The sequence below is a fragment of the Suillus bovinus genome, assembly GCF_016758785.1.
Source record: "Suillus bovinus strain UH-Sbo-P2 chromosome Unknown EDB93scaffold_1, whole genome shotgun sequence".
Taxonomy (NCBI): Eukaryota; Fungi; Basidiomycota; class Agaricomycetes; order Boletales; family Suillaceae; genus Suillus; species Suillus bovinus.
This window is the reverse complement of record NW_024542057.1, coordinates 1250946-1271727: the sequence shown is the minus strand read 5'-3', so window position 1 is coordinate 1271727 and position 20782 is coordinate 1250946. Positions and strand designations below refer to the sequence as shown.

General features: G+C 48.2%; 10 protein-coding genes across 10 annotated transcripts; 6 read left to right on the top strand and 4 right to left on the bottom strand.

The window, feature by feature from the left end:
- Positions 1-1375: 1375 nt before the first annotated feature.
- Positions 1376-1997, bottom strand: EDB93DRAFT_1074157 (Ctr copper transporter; the record flags this gene model as incomplete). The annotated part of the gene is made up of 3 exons (XM_041445071.1): positions 1376-1475; positions 1527-1772; positions 1831-1997. 3 exons carry the CDS (start codon positions 1995-1997, stop codon positions 1376-1378), a joined length of 513 nt encoding a protein of 170 aa, XP_041313815.1.
- Positions 1998-3209: 1212 nt separating this feature from the next.
- Positions 3210-4045, top strand: EDB93DRAFT_1113335 (Rhodanese-like domain-containing protein). Its single transcript, XM_041448186.1, has 3 exons — positions 3210-3467; positions 3528-3763; positions 3829-4045. Exons 1-3 carry the CDS (start codon positions 3237-3239, stop codon positions 3902-3904), a joined length of 543 nt encoding a protein of 180 aa, XP_041313814.1. The 5' UTR covers positions 3210-3236; the 3' UTR covers positions 3905-4045.
- Positions 4046-4105: 60 nt separating this feature from the next.
- On the top strand, positions 4106-5241 carry EDB93DRAFT_37580 (Frataxin). The gene is made up of 6 exons (XM_041456221.1): positions 4106-4287; positions 4404-4507; positions 4581-4675; positions 4785-4988; positions 5052-5108; positions 5162-5241. The coding sequence occupies exons 1-4, from the start codon at positions 4131-4133 to the stop codon at positions 4942-4944; spliced, it is 516 nt and encodes a 171-aa protein (XP_041313813.1). The 5' UTR covers positions 4106-4130; the 3' UTR covers positions 4945-4988; positions 5052-5108; positions 5162-5241.
- Positions 5242-5418: 177 nt separating this feature from the next.
- EDB93DRAFT_1244825 (uncharacterized protein) lies at positions 5419-6247 on the bottom strand (the record flags this gene model as incomplete). Its single annotated transcript, XM_041452251.1, has 2 exons — positions 5419-5512; positions 5568-6247. 2 exons carry the CDS (start codon positions 6245-6247, stop codon positions 5419-5421), a joined length of 774 nt encoding a protein of 257 aa, XP_041313812.1.
- A 206-nt stretch (positions 6248-6453) lies between these two features.
- EDB93DRAFT_1237290 (transcription factor) lies at positions 6454-8921 on the top strand (the record flags this gene model as incomplete). Its single annotated transcript, XM_041451403.1, has 10 exons — positions 6454-6567; positions 6624-7055; positions 7108-7202; positions 7253-7303; positions 7360-7446; positions 7499-7623; positions 7672-7836; positions 7884-8482; positions 8647-8707; positions 8848-8921. 10 exons carry the CDS (start codon positions 6454-6456, stop codon positions 8919-8921), a joined length of 1803 nt encoding a protein of 600 aa, XP_041313811.1.
- Positions 8922-9523: 602 nt separating this feature from the next.
- On the top strand, positions 9524-11893 carry EDB93DRAFT_1237289 (Bromodomain-containing protein; the record flags this gene model as incomplete). Its single annotated transcript, XM_041451402.1, has 6 exons — positions 9524-9832; positions 9902-10378; positions 10426-10765; positions 10821-11127; positions 11185-11515; positions 11567-11893. 6 exons carry the CDS (start codon positions 9524-9526, stop codon positions 11891-11893), a joined length of 2091 nt encoding a protein of 696 aa, XP_041313810.1.
- A 1643-nt stretch (positions 11894-13536) lies between these two features.
- On the top strand, positions 13537-14221 carry EDB93DRAFT_37693 (uncharacterized protein). The gene is made up of 5 exons (XM_041456223.1): positions 13537-13557; positions 13684-13772; positions 13829-13935; positions 14002-14029; positions 14088-14221. Exons 3-5 carry the CDS (start codon positions 13831-13833, stop codon positions 14132-14134), a joined length of 180 nt encoding a protein of 59 aa, XP_041313809.1. The 5' UTR covers positions 13537-13557; positions 13684-13772; positions 13829-13830; the 3' UTR covers positions 14135-14221.
- A 105-nt stretch (positions 14222-14326) lies between these two features.
- EDB93DRAFT_37860 (uncharacterized protein) lies at positions 14327-14998 on the bottom strand. Its single transcript, XM_041456224.1, has 3 exons — positions 14948-14998; positions 14820-14887; positions 14327-14770 (listed from the first exon to the last, which is right to left on the bottom strand). Exons 2-3 carry the CDS (start codon positions 14863-14865, stop codon positions 14529-14531), a joined length of 288 nt encoding a protein of 95 aa, XP_041313808.1. The 5' UTR covers positions 14866-14887; positions 14948-14998; the 3' UTR covers positions 14327-14528.
- Positions 14999-15323: 325 nt separating this feature from the next.
- Positions 15324-16955, bottom strand: EDB93DRAFT_1113273 (uncharacterized protein). Its single transcript, XM_041448185.1, has 3 exons — positions 16725-16955; positions 16366-16666; positions 15324-16311 (listed from the first exon to the last, which is right to left on the bottom strand). The coding sequence occupies exons 1-3, from the start codon at positions 16751-16753 to the stop codon at positions 15622-15624; spliced, it is 1020 nt and encodes a 339-aa protein (XP_041313807.1). The 5' UTR covers positions 16754-16955; the 3' UTR covers positions 15324-15621.
- Positions 16956-18412: 1457 nt separating this feature from the next.
- Positions 18413-19997, top strand: EDB93DRAFT_1261327 (NAD(P)-binding protein; the record flags this gene model as incomplete). The annotated part of the gene is made up of 11 exons (XM_041454188.1): positions 18413-18425; positions 18489-18530; positions 18592-18701; positions 18751-18813; positions 18869-19043; positions 19097-19106; positions 19156-19286; positions 19342-19362; positions 19410-19461; positions 19514-19534; positions 19585-19997. The coding sequence occupies 11 exons, from the start codon at positions 18413-18415 to the stop codon at positions 19805-19807; spliced, it is 861 nt and encodes a 286-aa protein (XP_041313806.1). The 3' UTR covers positions 19808-19997.
- Positions 19998-20782: the final 785 nt, after the last annotated feature.

The window sequence follows — 20782 nt, the reverse complement described above, 5'->3', positions numbered from 1 at the left end:
ATTCATTGCCATCACCCGGATTTACCACATCATCAGGCTTCTCGAGAACTCAGTAGCATCCGATCATAAAGGCTTCAAATTCTACCATACTCGACATACACATCATCATCTGCCCGACACCTCTCCATTTATTTAACGCCTCGCACCTGTATCCACTACCTGCACATATTCACCTAATACCTCAACTTAACTCGTCTACACGGAGTCCTCCCCGAAGCGGTGTCACCAAACAACCAACAGAGCGGCCTATCATGCCCCCATAGGCTCACCCTCACATTTAGTTGCAAACACCCCACGATTCCTGTACCAGCTCGCATATTGCGACCGAGTACGTGTCAAATTACGCCATGATAGCACCATACATAAATGTAGTACCAGTCATCTCACACAGACGGACGGCGCGTCTAAAACGGCCGGCAGGAACGGCGGACTGATGGGGGTACGCCTCACATCAGGGCATTCGCGCGTCCGGAAATGCAAAAAAGGGACACTGGGAGTCCCTTAGATTAACACGAACTGTCGTACATAGAGTATCACTCTGCAAAGGACAAAAATTGGAAAAAAAAAAGGCTTCAAAAACTACTTCTTGATCTACCGAGGAAAATGAACCTTCCAGAGGAAGGGTCACAACTATGCCTCCTCAGCATCCGCCTTCAGACTCCGAACTGTTCATTTCTAACCTAGTCATTAATTGCATATAGGGATTATCGGGGGTTCTCTGCACTCACGCAGAATCCTTGCCGGATGTATTTCATCGGCGCTATCACTGTGTGCAGATTGATTGCACCGTCCAGATATACGGCGAGATTCATCTTTTATCTACTTGGGTAGAGACGAACGACGCGATAATATAGTTTCATGACTGGCGACAATATGATATCTTGCAGGAGAGGGACGCGCATCATCATGACAGTGTAGAAGTCCGGTTGTCAGGGAAGTTGTTGATTCAATACTACAAACCAGGCAGGAGGAACGCATGGTTAGCGACCTGACGTCCAGTACAAGCCATAATATAAAAAAGGTGTGTTTGTAGAATCCAGACAGCATTGCGGGTCTGTATGATCGGGTAGACAGAAGATAATTTTTGCTCAACCAGTACCTATTTCTGAGATGCCATCCCACAGGAGCCCCGTCTACCTGACGGGCGACAACCGCATGATCACATAGGATCATGAGTTGCTCTTCGGAACATGGACTGGGTTCCCACTACAATAGTATGGGTTGCACAGTTGGTTGTCAAATTATAATAATGGTATATTGAGAAGTATCCAAGATAAACATATAGGTGAAGCAACCACACGAAAGCGACTGATAGCAAGGACCCAGCAAGAAAATCAACAAAAAAAGAGTGCTCGTCAGGTAGGCCTCGACACATCTAAACTCGACCTCCATTTAGGCGACCAATTCGCCCGAACAGAATTTCACCTATGGCAAGACCCACAATGATGGATATGATATACGAGGCATTGAACGTCCTATATTTGCTAAGTTTGACTCTTTAAAATGGCATGCGTTGCGGGACTTACATGACCGCCAACATCAAGGCGTACGAAAAGAGTGATTGAACAGCTTGCAATATCCCCCGTGGAATATCCTGCATGGGAATGAAGGGAGGCACAAGCCTCGAGCGACTGCGGACTGTCGTTGGAGTGAATGGAAGAGAGGAAGACCTCTCAATCGCATCTATCCCATCGGAAGAATCTTTGGGTTTATCGTGGATGTGTTGGGCATCATCCGAATTACGCTGCGTTTGTAAGAGTAGCGCAAGCACTCTGATCAAAGCGAATCAGCATTAATCACGCCATGTGTTCAAGCATAGCTAACCTTGACCCCCATTGAATCTCCATTTGACGTCGGAACGCCGAAATCCAACGTTCAAGAATACAAAACGCGACTAGCGCAATGCAAGCGCCGGTGATTGCACCTTTCGACTCAGGCATCCAAGTCTTGAAAATCAAGTAGTCTCCACCACTGAAATGTAACCAGGGCGTCATCATCATAGTCATCGTTGTCGTAGTAGTAGAGTTCATATCCATGATGAATTCAAGAGCTTAAGGTGACCGTGAGTACCTAGAAAGTAGGAAACACAGAGTTGAAAAGAAAGACGGGGATTGCCGAGATTATTCTCAGGCACCGCTAAATCTGGAAAACAACTAGAGCACTGAATATTGAATGACAAGTGATCTTGTTCTGTGAAAATATTGAGATTCTTTCTTGCGAGACGCCATAGGTGAATCGGCCACTCAAAGAGACTTCTTGGGATGGAGAGGTCATCACAGAGCCGTTACCGAAACTATGACAGATCACCATTTGCATCAGCGGTTGGACGGATAACATATGGGATCAATCAGGAGTGACACCGCCGCGTCAACAGGTGAGTCAGATTCAGATAGCAATGCTCACACGTCACGGCCATGGCATTTATGTTACCGCATGGAACATCCTCAGGTGAGCTGGCGCGAACCAGCCTGCGTACGGTTCGTCCGATCGGTACGATTTCGGCCGTTCAGCCGTGCTCGGCATATGCGGGAGAAATGATGACTAACCCGACTTGCGTTGTCCCTGCGAAGGGCTCCTAACGCCTAATGATGAGCACTGAACACTGGGAATGGAAACATATTCTCACAGTATTTGATGACTTGCGTACGATGAGTATCATATCACAAGAGCGATTAAGACCCAGAACCTCGAGGAGGATAACGGCAGGATGGATGTAGACCCTTTCTCGAATAACCTTGACCATAGAGATGCGGGGACAAGGAATGCAACTGAGACGAATCCCGAAAAAAACATTCAACCTACGAGATGACCGACTGAACTAGTTGTAAGGCAATGGCACGTCACAGCACAAGTTTGTTGAGGATAACACTCCCACTTGTGCTGCGACGTGTCAAGAGAAAAAAACCACAATACTGTGGTTTCTTTGAGTGCCGTCGGTAGCTCGCTCCTAAGAACCTGCAGGCTCATAGGCTGCTAAATCAAATATTACAGCATGGAGGTAGAATTCTGACACCCATGGAGCGCAGATGTGGATGAGCGATGAAGGCATGATGAAAGATGATGGGATTTGAAGAATAAAGTGTTGGCGAGGAGGGTAAAGACTGCGGCATTTCTGCGACAACCAATGGCAAAAGAGCGAATTAATCACGTGATTAGTTTTCCATTAATAATACAGCTTACGTAGGTTAGTATGATTATGGGTTATGTAACAGCTTAGCGCTTATTACTCCCTCCATATGATGCTGCGAACTGTATTTCTAAACACCACCCGCTGTGCAGCACGCCCTACGCTACTCGCGCGTCAAACTGCGAGACCAATCTATCAGGTCCTCGCGCGGTACGAGTCGAGCAAAGCTAACGATGCTCTGAAAGCCGCTCGCAAAGCCAAGGACAAGCTCCAGAAGGATTGGCAAGGGCCTGTACTCGCATATGAGCAAGTTAAACCCAAGACCCTCAGTCCCAGTGCAGTACGTCCCACTCTTACATTATGCCTGTGCCTACCCACTTTTCCATCCTGTCCTTCATAGGACGCCTACCTGATTGACGTGCGTGAGCCCGATGAGGTTATGCAAGGCTCTATTCCGTCCTCTGTGAATCTGCCACTCTCGGTACTTGCCAACTCGTTCCATCTTACCCCTCAAGCCTTCAAGGCACAGCATGGTTTCGAGAAGCCAGGAAAGAAACAAGAAGTCGTGTTCTACTGTCGCAGTGGAATGAGGAGTGCTAGTGCATGTGATATTGCAAAGAGGAATGGATACGAGAAGTAAGTGATCGCAGACTGGCCATCTTTACTGTGCTTTGATATAACGGGCACTCATGTTTCTCTAGCATTTTTAATTATGAAGGCTCGTGGCTAGACTGGACGTCACGAGAAGGAGGCAAGGGGTCTACTACTTCAAGTTGATGTACTTCCCCACATTTTAATAACACAACATGCATAATACAGCCCTCGAGAATATTTTTCTTCCATAGCGGATAAAATGAGTTTAGAATGACCTTCCAGTTCTCAACCCTGCGTGGATTTTGAAAGCGTGGTCGACGTTTGAAGAAGTTTGAACACTTATTAATGCACGTGCACGTTGTCTCGTGATCCGATCGAAGTCGTTCTCACGGTTACTCCGTGCTGCTTCATGTTTCCCCGCAACCTGCTTCGACGCATTCCAAAAAGCACGAGCTTGCATTGGCAGAATGTAGCTGCGAAAAGAATTTCATTGCTAATAAGATATGCCCCATTGACAACACGGGCTCCGGTGGCCACGCGTTTTTACGTGTGCAGACGGACATTGAGTACACCTGCTCCCATGGTCAATGTCAGGTCCGCTCCCTTCTACTGCCTCAGTTTCTCCATCCGACTCAAGATGGCCAATTATCTCCCTATACTGCATGCAGTTATTTATCCATAGAGCGATACCATGCACTTTCTGACGCAACCATGACAACCTTACTCGAACGGCTCGAGGATTTACTTGACGCAGTAGGAAATGACGCGTATGAAGTAGATTACCATGTGAGTTTGCTCTGAAATACCTGTATTTGGGCTCTGGTTGTGCCCTTGACTCACTATCTTGCTTCTTCTGCAGAGCGGCGTCCTAACGCTCAACTTAGGGACCCATGGGACATACGTGATCAATAAGCAGCCGCCGAACAAGCAAATATGGCTGTCTTCTCCACGCAGGTGGGTCCAATCGTTTTATTGAGGATGTTTCACACTGACGTACTTCTTTGCTTGCTTCGTATGCCTGATTTCGCCGATAAACGTCCACTCATGAAACGCGAATTTTTAGTGGTCCCAAGCGCTATGATTACGTACCGGAATCAGACGGCTGGCGATATGCACGAGATGGAATAGGGCTTGGCGAGCTATTGGAGGAGGAGATAACGGATATGCTCCGAACGAAAGTCTCCCTGCACCTAGAGGGTGTATCTGCGCAGATACAGGAGTAGACTTGTTACGGATATAGATTGTCATTGCGAACTCTTAATTGAGGGTACAACTTCTTCCACCTATGCAGATACAAAGCAAGATCTTTCGCTTACGGATGCTTCCATAGATTGACGGGGTGATTCCGTTGATAGTACTTCGAAGCTTCGTTACCTACCCATAGCGGGTAGGAATTTCTCCATCTTTTGAAAGCTGCGGTTTAATTGTGATGTCAGATAGTCTCTATTTGCGATGCACGATAGTACAGTATGTGATAGTGGTGTAAAAACAATGCGCCCCAGAATGCTCATATGTAGATGAGTATGCAAACATGCCAAATAAAGTAGACGTGAAGGACGAGTAATGAAAAAGACATCTATGATGACGGACTGGATGATGATGGGATCAAAGCCTGGGTGCCGATCACGACGGGTGAATGGTAGGTCTTTGTTCACGGCACTTGATCTGAGGGCTCGATCTTATAGTAAGTTCCGGTGTTAGTCACTGTGGCCTCGCTCCATGACAGGAGTACTGGAATGAGGGCCTTCTTGAAGTTCCCGTCTCCGGGAGAGGAATACTGATCCCAGTAATCTGTTCGGAATAGTCAGCTACGCCACATGAAAAGAAGAGAAGGCACGAGTCATACTTATTGGTATCCTCGTAACGTTCTCTCACAGACTTGACTTCGTGAAAATCCAACGGGGCTTGCGCAGCCGGTTCAGTATGGGTTTGTGCCGCATGGGGAAGATGGGAATAGAACTCAGGCAAAGGGCATTCCGGCAGTGTTGGTATAAATAATTTCCCGTTGGAGGAAATAGAAGGAGAATGGCGAATTCCATGAGTAGATTGCCAAAGATTATGTGGATGGGTGGCCATAGGCGGTGGAGAGGCTGAGAAGTCTGCGTGCGGAGGCAAATATAGATGTGACGGTGGTTGCGAGTTCGGTTGGATAAACATAAGCCTGTGCTGGTGGAGGGCATGCATTTCGTGTAGCATAGTATTGGCCTGCCTGTATTCTGTATAGTCCGGTGATTCCGAGAAGTGACCAGATTCCGCGTCATTCTCTCCATCTATCCAATCTTCTTCGCCATCGCTATCATCTGTGTGAGGCATGAATAAAGGAGGTGGTTTACCCCAGCCTCTCTGTGCACCGTCTAGTACTGGAGGGTGTATTCTGCGTCTTTTAGCAAGCGATCCATGTGGAAACATGTCTGGAGGAGTCTCATGGTGTGGTATGGGTCTGATAGGTCGATCAGGGAACGGCATTAACGATGGAATCTCGTCCAGCAATGGCGGAGGCGTTACAGGACGTTGCCTTTTGAGCATGCTAAATTATTCTAGCTGCGGGTCAGAATTTGTTTGTTAAGTTGAAGGAAAGGCTTGAGATGTAGTAGCGTTCTTAAAGCCTCAAGACAACAGTTAGGCGGGGTTTCCATTTCAGGCTATTGTGGGAGTAAGTAATTTAGGTTGTGGTTGCAAATCTTTGCTGGCTCCACTACCACAGATCAACACCGACAACCAGCTCTGACACAATGGACGGCTTGGACGTATTTTCTGCGATGGGAATTGCTGGATTCGGGAAGGCTACCAAAAAGCGAGAGCTTGATCCCAACAGGTTCGACAAAACGAAACGTGAGGAGCTAGTGGTCAGTTCTCATCGTTTTTCGGTTGCCATTGTGGTCTAATACATTTATCCGCTCAGCCTCCCAAAGTGGAGGCTAAGCCCTTGATCCCTGTATATGGACCTTCAAGTTCCACAGTGTCTATTCGGGCTCAATCTGAATTTGACGAAGACTCGGACGACCCCGGGCCTTCCCTTCCGCAGTCAGGCTTTCTCCAACAGGATGCTGATGGCGTAGACGACGAAGACAACGATGATGACGATACCGCCTCTACTGACGACGAGCCTGAATATGACCCAAGTGCTCCCTCGCTATCGACCCCCGATTTTCCGATCACCCACGAGGCAACGCTCAAAGAGCACACCAAGGTGATTTCCGCGCTTACAGTAGATCCGAGTGGTGCACGTGTTTTGAGCGGTTCGCATGACTATGATTGTAAGTTGTGGGATTTTGGTGGAATGACGACGCAAACGAGGTCCTTCAAGACGTGGGAACCTGCAGGCAGTTACTATGTACGTGCGTTGGTTTTGCGACGGGAAGGATGCATTTGACATTCAATGATAGGTCAACGATCTCAAGTACTCTAATGATGGCCAGCAGTTCCTCGTAATTTCAGGGACGATCCAGGCCAAGCTGTTTGATCGGGAGGGCGAGGAGAAGTAAGTTTAATCTATCTTGTTGCAGAACAGAATGGCTTGAATGACCTCAGAGCAACGTTCGTCAAGGGTGATATGTATATTAGGGACATGAAGCACACTGCGTACGCCCCATTTTGTATCACTCATGACCATGCTTGCTTACTCCACACTTTCGTAGCGGACATGTCGGGGAACTTTCAAGTTGCATGTGGCATCCGAAGGACAAGCAGTATTTCATCACTAGCTCGGCAGACTCTACTATTAGGCAAGCTCTCACACGCTGCTATCAAAGAAAAACTTCTGACATTACGGAATAGAATATGGGATGTCGAGAACAAACGGAAGCAGAAATCTGTTATTGTTGTCAAATCAAAAGAACGTGGTGCACGGACCAAGGTAACGACGTGCGCTTACTCAACCGATGGAACGCTGATTGGAGGCGGTAAGTCCGCTTTGATCGCGAAGTGAAGTAATCATTGATGGTTCTCAGCCTGCCTTGATGGCGCACTGCACATGTGGCAGGCATCGTCAAATTTTGTGAGGCCAAACATGACGATCGAGGGCGCACACACCAAAGGCACAGATATTGGATCTCTGGTTTTTTCTGTTGATGGGAGAACAGTGCTGACGAGAGGAGGGGACGACACCGTTAAGCGTACGTACGAATACAGGTTTGTTGACATGCTTGGCTGACGTAGGCAGTGTGGGATTTACGGGCTTTTAAACGACCGCTCGCATCATATTCGGGGGCTACTACGTTGTATCCTGGCACGAATGCTGTGTTCAGCCCTGACGAAAAGCATATCCTAACAGGCACCGGAGCCCCTGCAAAGGGAGCACGAGGCAAATTATTGTTGCTCAGCCGAGAGGATCTCAGTGTGGTGAAGGAGATCGACATGGACACGACACCTGTCAAAGTGGTCTGGCATTCCAAGATAAATCAAATTATTACAGGTCTTGCGAACGGTACTATTTCAGTATTGTATTCGCCGGAGAGGTCTTTGAACGGTGCGAAACTCTTGTTGTCCAAGGGAGCCCCCAAGCGACCGACGATCGAGGACTTGTCGGACGCACTGGCCGCACCAACGATCTTGACACCACATGCATTGCCAATGTTCAAAGATGGGGAAGGATTAGTGAAGGGAATGAAGAGGAAGCGGGAAAAGGACCGCATGGATCCGAGGAAGAGCAGAAGGCCCGAGTTGCCGGTCACAGGACCAGGTCGGGGAGGACGAGTTGGTGCGAGTGCGACGCAGCACGTTGTACAGAACTTGGTGCGGGATACGACGCGCGACGAGGATGTGAGTACTCTTTCTCTTCCTTACGTCGCTTCGCAGTACGGAGTTCTCGCGCCTTGTACGCTGCTGCGGTGTCGTAATCACGTGCTCCTTATCTTCTTTTGTTTGATGGTTTCCAAGGTGGCTAACTATTTGTTTCTTTCATACTTCTTTTTTGACGATTGTAGCCACGGGAGGCATTGCTCAAGTATGCGAAGATGGCAGACGAGGATCCTCAATGGACTTCAGGTAAGCAGCATGTTTCAATGGTAGCCTGGGCTGCGGGGTTGCGGCAAGTGGAAGGGGCCGTAGCGGAGTGTGAAAATAATTGTTTTGGGTTATTTGTTTTGATCGGCCGGCTGACGTGGCGTTACTTTGGATTTAACCAGCATGGCGACAAAATCAGCCCAAACCCGTATTTGCGAACGTCTCAGAGGAAGAGGAGGAAGAGGAGGATGGATGAACACCAGACTTATGAGGTTGTGGATATTAGAGAAGGAATTAGTTCCAATTATTTGCTCTACGTGAGATTTGAGGTGTGAGTAATTTTTAGTGGCCCCTGCGCAGGTCAAACCTTAATTCCGTTCGCCTATAAAGACCCAATGGCTGGCTTCCGATTCCCCCAAATCCAAAATCTCCTCTCCTCTGAAAACGTCACGCTGTGTGACACATTAGTCACGCGCCACCCATGAACGCGACAGAGCACAGCGCGACCAACACTGAACAACGATCGATTCTTTCTATCGCCGTCAACGGCGACAATGTTGTCAACGGTGCACGCGATCCCTAACTTAATTACTTATCTCCAGCTAACTTGAAAATGTAACAAATTCTGTAGACCTGAAACTTGACCAAATGACTTCAGACTCTAATAATCCTTCTCTAAAGTCTGAAACCATTGACACGCTCTCAACTTGTGTAGAAATTTCGACCCCACTCAATCCAGGTTAGTTACTTTTCCTATTCTTTCTTTTCTTTGTTCTTATCGGAACAGATTCCATTCCCATTCATCCTCCGAGCGGAACACCAAGACCAGTGGAGGGCGAATTGTTGGATGATGTAAAGATGGCAGAGGAGACAATGGTTGATGACTCGGATACAGTCCCCACAACTAACGGCGTACACACCGCTGACGCCGATGGAGATGTCCAAATGGACCAGTTCCCCCCTACCGCCAACGGTCACTCCAATGACTCACCATCCCATTTATCACCAGCTCCTGTCGACTCTGCTGGCCCACCAACATCGCGTGCTACTTCCAACTTCGATTCTCCTCAGCAGCGCTCCGACACCGTCGATGATGATGAAGCCAAACCACCCCCAGCTAAACGCGCGCGTAAATATTCAGACGCCGATCAGGCGTCCATTGCAAATGTAAGCATTGTTTGCTCGTTGTGCGCCGTATAGGCGTGCTAATCCCTTTTCTTTTTCTTGACCCTGAAGACCGGCTCTCCCCCTCCTATTACAGCGTCCTCTGTGCAAACAAATGGTGACACTGTTGTATCAAGCCCGATACCAACGTTCACATCTACGGGCAACGGTATATCGACCCTCAGCCCCGTGCAACACAGATTTTGTCTGTCTACAATACGCTCGCTGAAGAAGCTCAAAGACGCTTCTGCATTTGTGCATCCCGTGGACCCCGTCGCTCTTAATATTCCCCATTACCCGACCATAATTAAGAATCCAATGGACCTCAGCACCATCGAGCGCAAGCTCATGGCATCTAATCCTGCCAAGCCAGAGACCAGTCCCAACATTCCACGCTATTACAGCGCGGAGGAGTTCGTCTCTGACGTGCGTCTCGTGTTCAGCAATTGCATCACCTTCAATGGCCCGGACCATGTGATCGCTCAGGCAGGCAAACATGTAGAGGCTGTCTTCGATAAGCAGATCAAGCAGCTTCCACCACCAGCCGAGGTATGTCTCCTTTTGATGTTTGCTGCGTGCGCGATTTATTGTTGCAGCCGAAGCCTCCTATTGTCAAGAAAATCGCCACGCCTCCACCTCCACCACCACCAGCTCCCCCCAAGAAAGTCGCAGCAGCACCTGTTCGTCGTCCTTCAACTTCCGTTCCTGTCATTCGGCGCAATGAGGCCGAACAGGCATCTGCACGGCCGAAACGTGAAATCCACCCACCTCCTCCGAAAGACCTACCATATGCCGATGTCCCGAAAAAAATGCGCAAGGTCAAGGTACCTAAGGACGATGGCACAGGGGAGCAACTGAAATATTGCGGGAAGATCTTAAGTGATCTTCAACGAAAGCAGCATCAAACGATCGCTGCTCCGTTCTATGAGCCTGTTGGTATGTCCAAAGTCATTTCATACCTTGGGATGAGACCGCTCATGAAATCCTACAGATGCTGTAAAGCTTGATATTCCGACATATTATAGGGTCATCAAGAAGCCCATGGACATGTCTACCATGCGGAAGAAGCTAGAGGCCGGGGAGTACCCCAATGCCTCGAAGTTTTTTGATGACTTCAAGCTCATGATCCGCAACTGTTTCTTGTTCAACCCCGCTGGAACGCCCGTCAACCAAGCAGGGATCGAGTTGCAGCGGTTGTTTGATGAGAAGTGGAAGAATCTACCGCCGCTTCGGGATGCAAGTGATGAAGAGGAGGAGGAGGAGGAAGATGAAGAATCGGAGGAAGAACGTAATCGTGGGTGGACCTCATGTACCCAACACGTTCATCCACTAATGTACTTTATATACACAGGTAGGATTGCCACCATGGAGGCTCAAATTGAGTCGATGCGCGGTAATCTCATGGCTCTGAAGGCAAAGCCAGCTAAGGAGAAGAAGAAAAAGGAGAAGAAAGAGAAGGCTCCTGTTGCTTCTACTTCAAAGGCTGCTACTTCTCGCGCGCCCAAGGCAGCACCTGCGACCAATGGGAATAAGCGTAAGACCACGACGAAGAAGCCTATGGCTGAGGACGATGCACTATCGTTTGAGCAGAAGAAGGACTTAAGTGAGGCCATCACCAGTCTCGACGGGGTCAAACTTGAGAAGGTCATCCAAATCATCCATGAGGGCGTTCCTGAAATTCGTGATGTGAGTCAATTGGGAGGTATGTGCTATCGTATTGATAAACAACTCAAGCAGAGCACCGAGGAGATCGAACTTGAGATCGACATACTACCGCCGCACGTTCTCACAAAGTTGTACAACTTTGTCCTTCGACCTCTACGACAGCCAACGCAGAAACGGAATCGAACTGGCAAGGGTACGGGTACCGGTGGCCTTAAACGGAAGAGCATGGACGAGACTGCTGAAGCTGAGAAGATCCGCAAGCTGGAGGAGCGGATGCGGCTCTTCGATGATAACAACTTTGCCACACCCAACGCTGCGCCTGCGCTAGCTCATCAGAACGACAGCGATCATTCATCGGACTCTTCTTCAGACGACAGTTCGGGCAGCGAGTCGGAGTAACTCGTCTCCCCTGCATTGCGACGTCGCTTATCGTATGCGGTTGATATTTTTTTTTGCGCGGCTTCGTCGGGTTGTTGGTAGAATTTTCTTCTTCACCCCCCCGCTTATTGTTCTCCTTTAATTGCGACTGTCGTCTTGATCTTTATAACATTCAGAATTTGTGCTACTCTTCATCTCTTCCGCTCTCTCGCAAGCAAACGTACATACATACACCACCAAAATTAAACAACAGCAATGTAGTTAGTTAATTCTAGTCGTGACTGATGGTTGTCACAATTGTAGACCGTGCCTGCTCGATGCCTTGACTTCGTCTGATTCCGAGTACTGATCCAATATCATCGGAGTACACAATGGGATAAAATATACCCAGCTCCGTACTGTGGCCTTCGTTGGGCCAGGTTCGAAACTCTCACCGTTGAACGAGGCTCATCACTAGTGCCGCGAGTGCCCGCCAATCCTGATTCCTCTTACTCACGCACTTGCTCGGGCCCGCACCTGCATGCTGATTGAAGGTCCATGCATTCCATTCCCGTCAAGGTTTGAAACTAACCTCTTTCCATTATCTTACATTTGAAGTCACGTCCGAGTCAGCCTAAGTGCTTGAAGTTGCACCAGTACTTTCCCTGTCAGTGCTTCCAAACGCGCGCGATCTCCATCTCATCCGCGTGTTGGGACGGGAAATGCCGGTGCAACCTACGACTGGCCCATCAGGGAAACAAATTTGCTACAGAGTGCTCTCGGTAGCACTCTGTAGCACCCTGTAACGCTCTGTAGCGCAATCCACCCCGCTGATGGATAAAACGGCGAGAATAATCTATCGATGCGATGAGCAACAGGAACGCAATCATCTCAGGCTGGCCCACTTGCCGCCCCGCAGCAGAGGTCAGCATCAGGCTCAATTGTCACCGAACGGTGTCCAATTGAACCAGCTACCGAGGCCCTAGTCACGGTAGACTGACCCTAGACTTCCAAGAAGTTCATAGACTAGAGTGGTCATTTTCCAGATGCTCTTTGACTAAGTAAGTACTCGAAGCATGTGGCTCATGCTAACTTCAAGTTAAGAGCGCCAACGTACGGCATCAGAATTTTAGCCATAAATCGGTTTTTCGCCGCCATGAGGGCACCTGTTTTTGATCGCCGGATATCTTTGCCAGAGTATTTTTTTTTTACCTTGAGTTAATAACTTTAAAACCTCCCTACCAGCGCACTACTGTGGTTCTGAGAAGGCTCATTCAAGTCGGAATTGCGTTATTAGCTGGCGTACGCATAACTAGCGTCATCTCTGCTAATCTTGACGCCACATAAGCAGAGCTCATCGACATTCGATCCAAAGCCAATCCATCTGGACTTCGTTGTGTCAGAAATCTGTGACACAACTCCAAATGTTACGCAGATTTCAGGTTACATTGACGTTGGGACAAACATGTTCATGGTATGTTTCTGTGCACCATGTTTTGGATGTAATCTGACTCAAAACAGTAGTTCTGGTGGAATAATCTCAGCATCAGCTCTCCAATAGTGTCACAAGACCTGACTCCCTCACCCAGTGAATCTACATCGACCACCCAATTGGATTTGGATTCTCCCATGGTACTACTGATGTGGTAAATGGCACGGAAGTCGCTGCGCCTTTGCGGGGACTGCATTCCAGATTCTATTTGAAGGTCAGTCATTTTCAAAGAATGCCAGTCGCTTGAACAGTTAGTCATTTAACTCATCAATTCGGTCGCCTGATTTGAGTACGTGCATCTACTCCATCATTTGCTACCTAATTTACTGGGGAAGGATAGGCTGGAGACGCTGATATTCAGTGGTAAATATTTGGCGTGAGCTTGACGCTTCTCAATGGCTATAGCTGCAACTGGATAGGGGTAGGCCAGTACGTATTTTGTCTGGAGCATCGCATCAATTGAAAGGGTCATGCGTCAGTCCTAGCAATGGATTGGTATGGTAATATGACGCTCCATAACACCCCGTTCACCAATATGACAATCGACGGCACGCCTGTTACAGCCGTGCAAAATGTCGACAACTTCCTTTGTGTAAGTGTTTTTCTTTCGACTTGCTTTCAAGATATATGCGTATTGTTTCATTATTTTGTCTTTTAGACGGGTGTACGCTGCTGGACACCTAGTGGTTAGTTGACTTTCCTCAAGATGACAGTCTCTACTGATGCTACTTGTGTAATTATCAGCCAGGCCTGGTTCCCAGCCCCAAGCAGCATCGGAGATTTTCTCGTAGGTTATTCAGAAGGAACGAGTTCACTCCGTCTAGAGAGTGAACTCAAGTAGCACACACTGGCATCGTGGTGATGTCACATCCTTAGGAGGGGCAAATGCTCCTCCCCAGGCCCTCTAACCTCCCGTTCTATATCAAGGACACTTGCCAGCTGCTTCGGACGTTGCGAAGCATGCCATGATTGGTATGACTATTTGACATGACATCTAGATAATGTTATTTACTTCGATTTCGTGAACTTACGGTTCTAGCACTTTGCCGTGATCGCATGCCTACTCCATCGCCGTCGCCACAGGATGATGTGAAGCTTACAGATTATGATGTTTTCGCTGTATGTCTATACGTAAGGACGAATCAGTTGGTCCCGCAGAAGCGATCCGTGCTGCACTTTGAACTTTCAGTACTTATATAAAGTACGAGCGCAGTGAACGATTGGTGCACGACCGTTGAGATGTGGTGAGGGATTTCCAACGTAGAATGTCATCGTAGTACTCGCCGGCGCCAGATGCGTGAAATATTGGTAGGGTTGAACATGCGCAGCTTTATTGAGAGTGTGTTGACCTCCTTCGAGAATAAAGATCCTGAGCGAGGAGTCACATGCTGCTAGGCGACCCGCGACAACGCAAGCTGTACTGCCGCCTGGGCCATGTTGAAGGAGTAACGCCGTGTGCAAAATGTCAATACTCACCTCCAGCAAAAATGATATCAAACTCTGATAAGAACGGAGAAGACATTGAGATGTTTGCTTTTAAGAAGCTAGTCACGGTAAGTAACTCACAGTAGCCCAGGTGCGTCCAAGCTCCAATTTATGTTTACAGGAAATGCCACCGCAATTTTCACTTAGTCTAAGGCCCATCCGGGACATGGTGTGTCACTGACCATGATCAGCATACGAGCTATATCTGAGTTATTACGCCGCACAGAGAGAAGTACTTGCAGAAATTAGAATGCTGCGTTCAACGTTGTGTTGATAAGTTGCGGGTCACGGGAGCCCTGCCGGGCCGGTAGTTGGCCGTTGCCGTGTCGCGCAGCCTATAAGTCAAGTTACCTGCGCTGTAAATGAACTCTCCAAGCTTCAAGGTGTGCCCGCTTCTTGTCACGAGTCGCGATAATATGCCTCGTTCATTACCACCGTGGCCCCCCTCACTCGGTGATCTCACGATACCAGCCCTAAAGAACGTCAACTACCCCTGTCACTTGTATCGTGATCACGGAAATAAAAAATTGTTAATTGCACTAGCTTGCAATGGCGAATGATATCTGACGGTAATATAATTGACTACACCAAATAAATCGTAGCAGTTAAACTTTGAGATGGCGTAAAGCTGATCATGACTTCAAACGGGAAATACTTTTCTTGTCATAATCATATCCATATCCATAATGATATATCCAACGTGCATGAGTAGGTAGAACAGCTCCAAGACTCTATCTCCAAAAACTAAGTTAGATATGTACATATTCATTGATATATCATCTGACAAGACAAATCAGCGCCGATTTCTGGATCGATTCAGGTTTGTGCGTGAGCTCTGCACGGAGTACGAGATCATCGGAGGTAAGTAGTGGGTGGTAGGGATGAGGGGGACTGGGGGAGCTGGAGGGACGGGGGTGTATGAGCGACCAGCGTTCGACTTGGCTCGCATACGCTCTGCCTGTCTACTACGTCCAAACACGGGAGGCCTGCCGTCAGCTGTTTGCAGCGGATCGTAAGGGACAGGGGTGTATGAGCGACCGGTGTTTGACTTGGCTCGCATAATGCTCCCAAATACGGGAGGCCCGCCATCAGCTGTTGGCAGCAGATCGTAAGGGACAGGGGTGTATGAGCGACCAGTGTTTGACTTGGTTCGCATACGTTCTGCCTGTCTGCTGCTCCCAAATACGGGAGGCCCGCCATCAGCTGTTGGCAGCAGATCGTAAGGGACGGGGGTGTATGAGCGACCAGCGCTCGACTTGGCGCGCACACGTTCTGCCTGTCTACTGCTCCCAAATACAGGAGGCCGGCCATCAGGCGTTCGCAGCAGATTCGCCACAGCTTGATCAGCAGTAACCTCACGCCGCTTTTTGCGGATAAGGAAGGGGTCTGCTGTGACCGCGAGCTGCGAAAAGGAGGCGATTGAAGAGGAATGTTGAATAGTTCTGTGTCTCCTTGCGACTTGTTGATCGCTTATATTGCGAATCTGCGGGGGTAGTTGAGGCCTAACGCTCTTTCAGTTCAACGAAGTCGCTCTTACAGCATAGCGAGCGTCCTTCGGAGGAAGTGGCGGGGGACTGTCCGGCAAGTGGGCGCGCGTGTCGAAGTGGGCACGACTTGGCGCATGATCGTGAACATCTGGGTACCGCTGCACAGGATGGGTGTCTGGCATCCCTGGAGCTTGCTTGATGTACACGATGTCGGAAGGTTTACTAGGGGTGGCCTTGCCATAGTACACAGCTTTGAAAGGATCGTCATAAGGCTCGAACATGCTCGCTTGTGATTGTCTGAATGGCATTGATTTGGAGTGCTTAAGCGATGGCTTTTTTTCGCCCTGGCACCTGAGGAGTATTGATTAGCACTATGACCATGAGTATCATCTAAAGTCGGTCGACTCACTTTTGGAACCATTTTTTGAAGGGATTCATGATATGATGAAGAACGGGTGAAGAGTCGCAGAAGATGTTAAGAGGTCGACTGTATGTAAATGTGGGGAATCCCGATTGAGAAGTATAAAGGATGGGCTACTGTGGACGCACAGTGGCAGTCCAATCCACAACTTCAAATTCCACAACCGATGAAAGCATTAGTGGATACATCGATCATTACCTGACATCGTGTCACCCCATTTGCATCACAAAGGCAGATTATCCAACCGCCAAACAACTATCGGGCATACTTGGAGCATGTCAACCAAACGACTCCATCGCGCACTGTGTTTTTTGATAACTCGTAACTTGTGGGCATGCGATAAAATTTGCGACAGGTCCATGTTTCACTTAGGGTACGCTTGCACCTGACCAACGTCGAAGCCGCTCAATATCGATAAAGATATCTGGAGTCCTTTCAAGCCAGCACCCCACACGATCTGAAGGCGATATAAATAATAGAGTGAGTATTGAAATAAATTCCAATGGAATTACACACACGATCTCTATGGCCGGGAGGTCCAGAGGACATCCTTATCGTAGCCCTGAATGACACTATTGTTGATCTCTAAAAATGTAAATCCTTTAGCACGCATCTGGCAAAGTAGATCTTCCACTCCGAGGCGCGAAATTGAAGGTTGAGATATGCCTGTTTCATGTCAAATATGAACAGTGTTTGCGGAATGACGAAGCTCAAGTGTCTTCAACACTAACCCCTCCTTCCTTCTGAATCATCTTCAAGGGCATATTGTACAGCACTTCGATGTCGGTCGAGTTCGCCGGTTTTCTTGTACATTCATATAATATTTGCACGAGTGACAATTATCAATGCCAGTGATTGCATTCAAGAGCCCGGTCAAGGCAGCGGGGAAATTTGTAGAAAAGTAAGCCCATCCAGCAACTCAGCGCAGAAACACAACTCACAGTCACCACATGTTCAGTTAGCCAAGCTCATCCGAGAAGTGAGTCATGAAGCTGAACTCCGAGTGCAAAGTAAATGACTCATACTTCACGTGTCTCACGAGTAAGGCTTGAGCAGCTTGTGTCGTTGGACGTACTGCTCGAGTCGCAAAGTACGTTAAAGGTCGTGCATGCGCTGATAGATATCGATATTGTCAAAGCAGCGGCAACAGCGAGAAGGCATGAGACGCGTGACTTGTGCTAGGTAATATGGGATGTTTCTGCCGCCAGAGGGATCTTGAATCATAGCTCTTACAGCAATAGGAAGATAGGTCATTGGAAAGCACTCAGGAGTTCCATCCGAGGCAGAGCGGTTACAGCTGGCAGACAAGGAGATAGTATCATAGGCAGAACTGCACCAAGATCATCGATCGGCGAGATAGAACAATAAATTTCCGTTTGTTCTGCTTGATGTGTACAAAAAAAAATGGATGACGATCGTCTGCTTTGAACAGAACTTTACAGTGATATGTTGCAGAACGTCGTACGGCAAAACTTCGTGCAGTAGCGCAGGATCATCAAAGTCACGGTGTAAGCCCAGAAATTGATTCGTGTTTGTCGATTCGGAGGCATTAATGTCGTTGAGCTCTCCGGCCCGGCCCATAGTATTCGGTTAATACATCGTCTACCTTGCCGAAGTCTGTGTTTCCCCTCCATGGGTTTAAATTGGTTCCGTCAACCTCAGGTCTCACAAACAACATGTCCACACCTGGTACTCGTTTTTTTTTGTGAAATACTTGCGAAATTCTGAACTTGAGCGCTCGTTGTATTCTAGATCTCTCTGTTCAGTCGCTGTTCAGTGTAAAGGGCAAGATCGGTATGTATCATGGCAGTGCTACGGTTGAACGTTGATGGATCACTAAGCATTGTCCCACCAGCCCTCGTCACAGGCGGCGGTACCGGTATTGGCAAGACTATTGCTTCAGCACTCGTACAAAATGGTGCAAAGGTCTATATTGCGGCTAGGAAGGAATCACAATTGAAGGAGGTGCGTGCATCAGTTTCCCAAGCGCAGTCAAAGTTCCAACAACCCATAGACAGTGGCTGAGCTTAATGCCAAAGGCCCTGGATCCGCAGCATACATCGTAGCAAATCTCAGCGTATGTAGACATCCCGGGAAACTATCAACATGTGGTATTCACTCACAATACCAAGTCGAAAGCTGGCACAGACGCTTTGATATCCGCTCTAGAGGCCCGAGAGCCTGCGAAGAAATTACACATCCTCGTGAATAATTCAGGCATCTCGTGGGGAGCGTCTTTCGAAAACGTTCCGGAAAACAAGGGGTGGGATAACGTCATGGCCGTGAACGTGAAAAGCTTGTTTTACTGTGAGTCAAGCCTTGTCTTTCGATGGTTCATTATTGAGTTTCGGTATGCCAAGTGACATCCGGGTGAGCATTATTTCCGTACGTAATGTCTTAAACACTCACGAGCTGGTAGACTATCAACCTGGCTTGCAAAGGATGCGAGCGCATTCGATCCCGGCCGCGTGATTAACATTTCATCAACTGCGAGTGTAACACCTTTTGTGGAAAGTCTGTTAAGCGCAGATGGAAATGGGACATGGAGTTGTGCGTCATCTTGTTATGCGACGTGATAAGCCTGATGATGTCTGTTTTCTTTAAGACGGTGTCAGTAAGGCCGCAGGTAAGAAATGACCAGGTTGTATAGAGCTACGCTGAAAGTCTTCGCAGTGAATCATCTGACATCAATACTGGCTGTCAAGTTGGGACCACAGAAGATCACGTATGTAGAAACTCCAGTTGATACTGTCTAGTCCTGATTTCTCTGTCCGTAGTGTTAACGCGATCTGCCCTGGGTATGTACCTAACATATTTTCTGTTGAATCACGGCTTATTCCCTCAACAGGATATTCCCCACAAAGATGACGTCCTTCGCATTCAAGACCGTAGGCGGAGAAAAAATCGCATCCGGACAACCCATGGGTCGCGTTGGCCACCCTTCGGACCTCGCTGGTCTAGCACTCTTCCTTGCGTCTCCTGCCAGTGCGCATGTCACAGGCGCGCATATCCTTCTTGACGGTGGTGCAACATTATCAAGTCAAGGAATTGCACCGAAGGTTAAACTATGATTTATCACTGTACAGAACGCTTAGTTCATAAGAGAGTGAATTGAACGACACAGCATGACGTGGTGGACAACATGCCGGCGGTTATGCGTGCTTAGATATATTAGATGCAATAATGGTTGTATCATCACGGGATGTAAGATGATGGGATAGACTGGGATAGATTGTCGTAAAGGACGGATATATTAATTATGACCGTCTGTATACTCAAGAGGCACAGTAGATAAAGAGCCATAAGCGATCAGGATAAGCGTTTAGAGTTGTGGTAGTGACGAGGGGTGTAGTAGAGGTGGAGATAGCATGCGGTTGCGAAGATGATTGGGTTTGAGAAGGGCTGCTGGATTACTGCGTGACAATAGAGGACGCGAGCTGCACGTCAACTACTACTGAAGGAAGTTCGACACCTGCACTGCCTGGTCTACCAGAGGGATGATTCCGAATTCAGTGGAAAGGGCGGGGTCAGGATGGGGTAGCATCGTGAGTAAATGGGTGTATGGGTTGTAATAAAGATCAAACACGGCTACGAAGGGTGCTTTCATGCGATCGTGGTGATAGAGGGTGGAAGCAAGACTGAGAACGATGACAATAGTGGATGAGACACAATGAACGACGTATGGTGAATCGTGCAATAACATCCCATGTATACGCGTTGTGGTCATCGCAACCAGTGGCTAGTATTTTTCCGTCTGCCAAAAATCACGCACAGTCCACGAAATACGGGTGGTGGAGTGGCAAACTGGTGGGCCGTTGTCGAGGTTCCATAATTGAGCTGTCTTGTCCAACGATACGCTTGCGAGGATGGAGATATTGCACAAGACTGAGCAAGAGCCAAAAAACAGCTTCCTAGCATATCCTAATCAAGGAATCGGATGACCCCGGATTTAAGCGTTTTTCTATCCGACTGTACCCAGTCTCGATTGAACCGGAAATTGTCTCTGCCTTCTCCATGTCCCACTCTCTTGCAATCCTATCGGATGA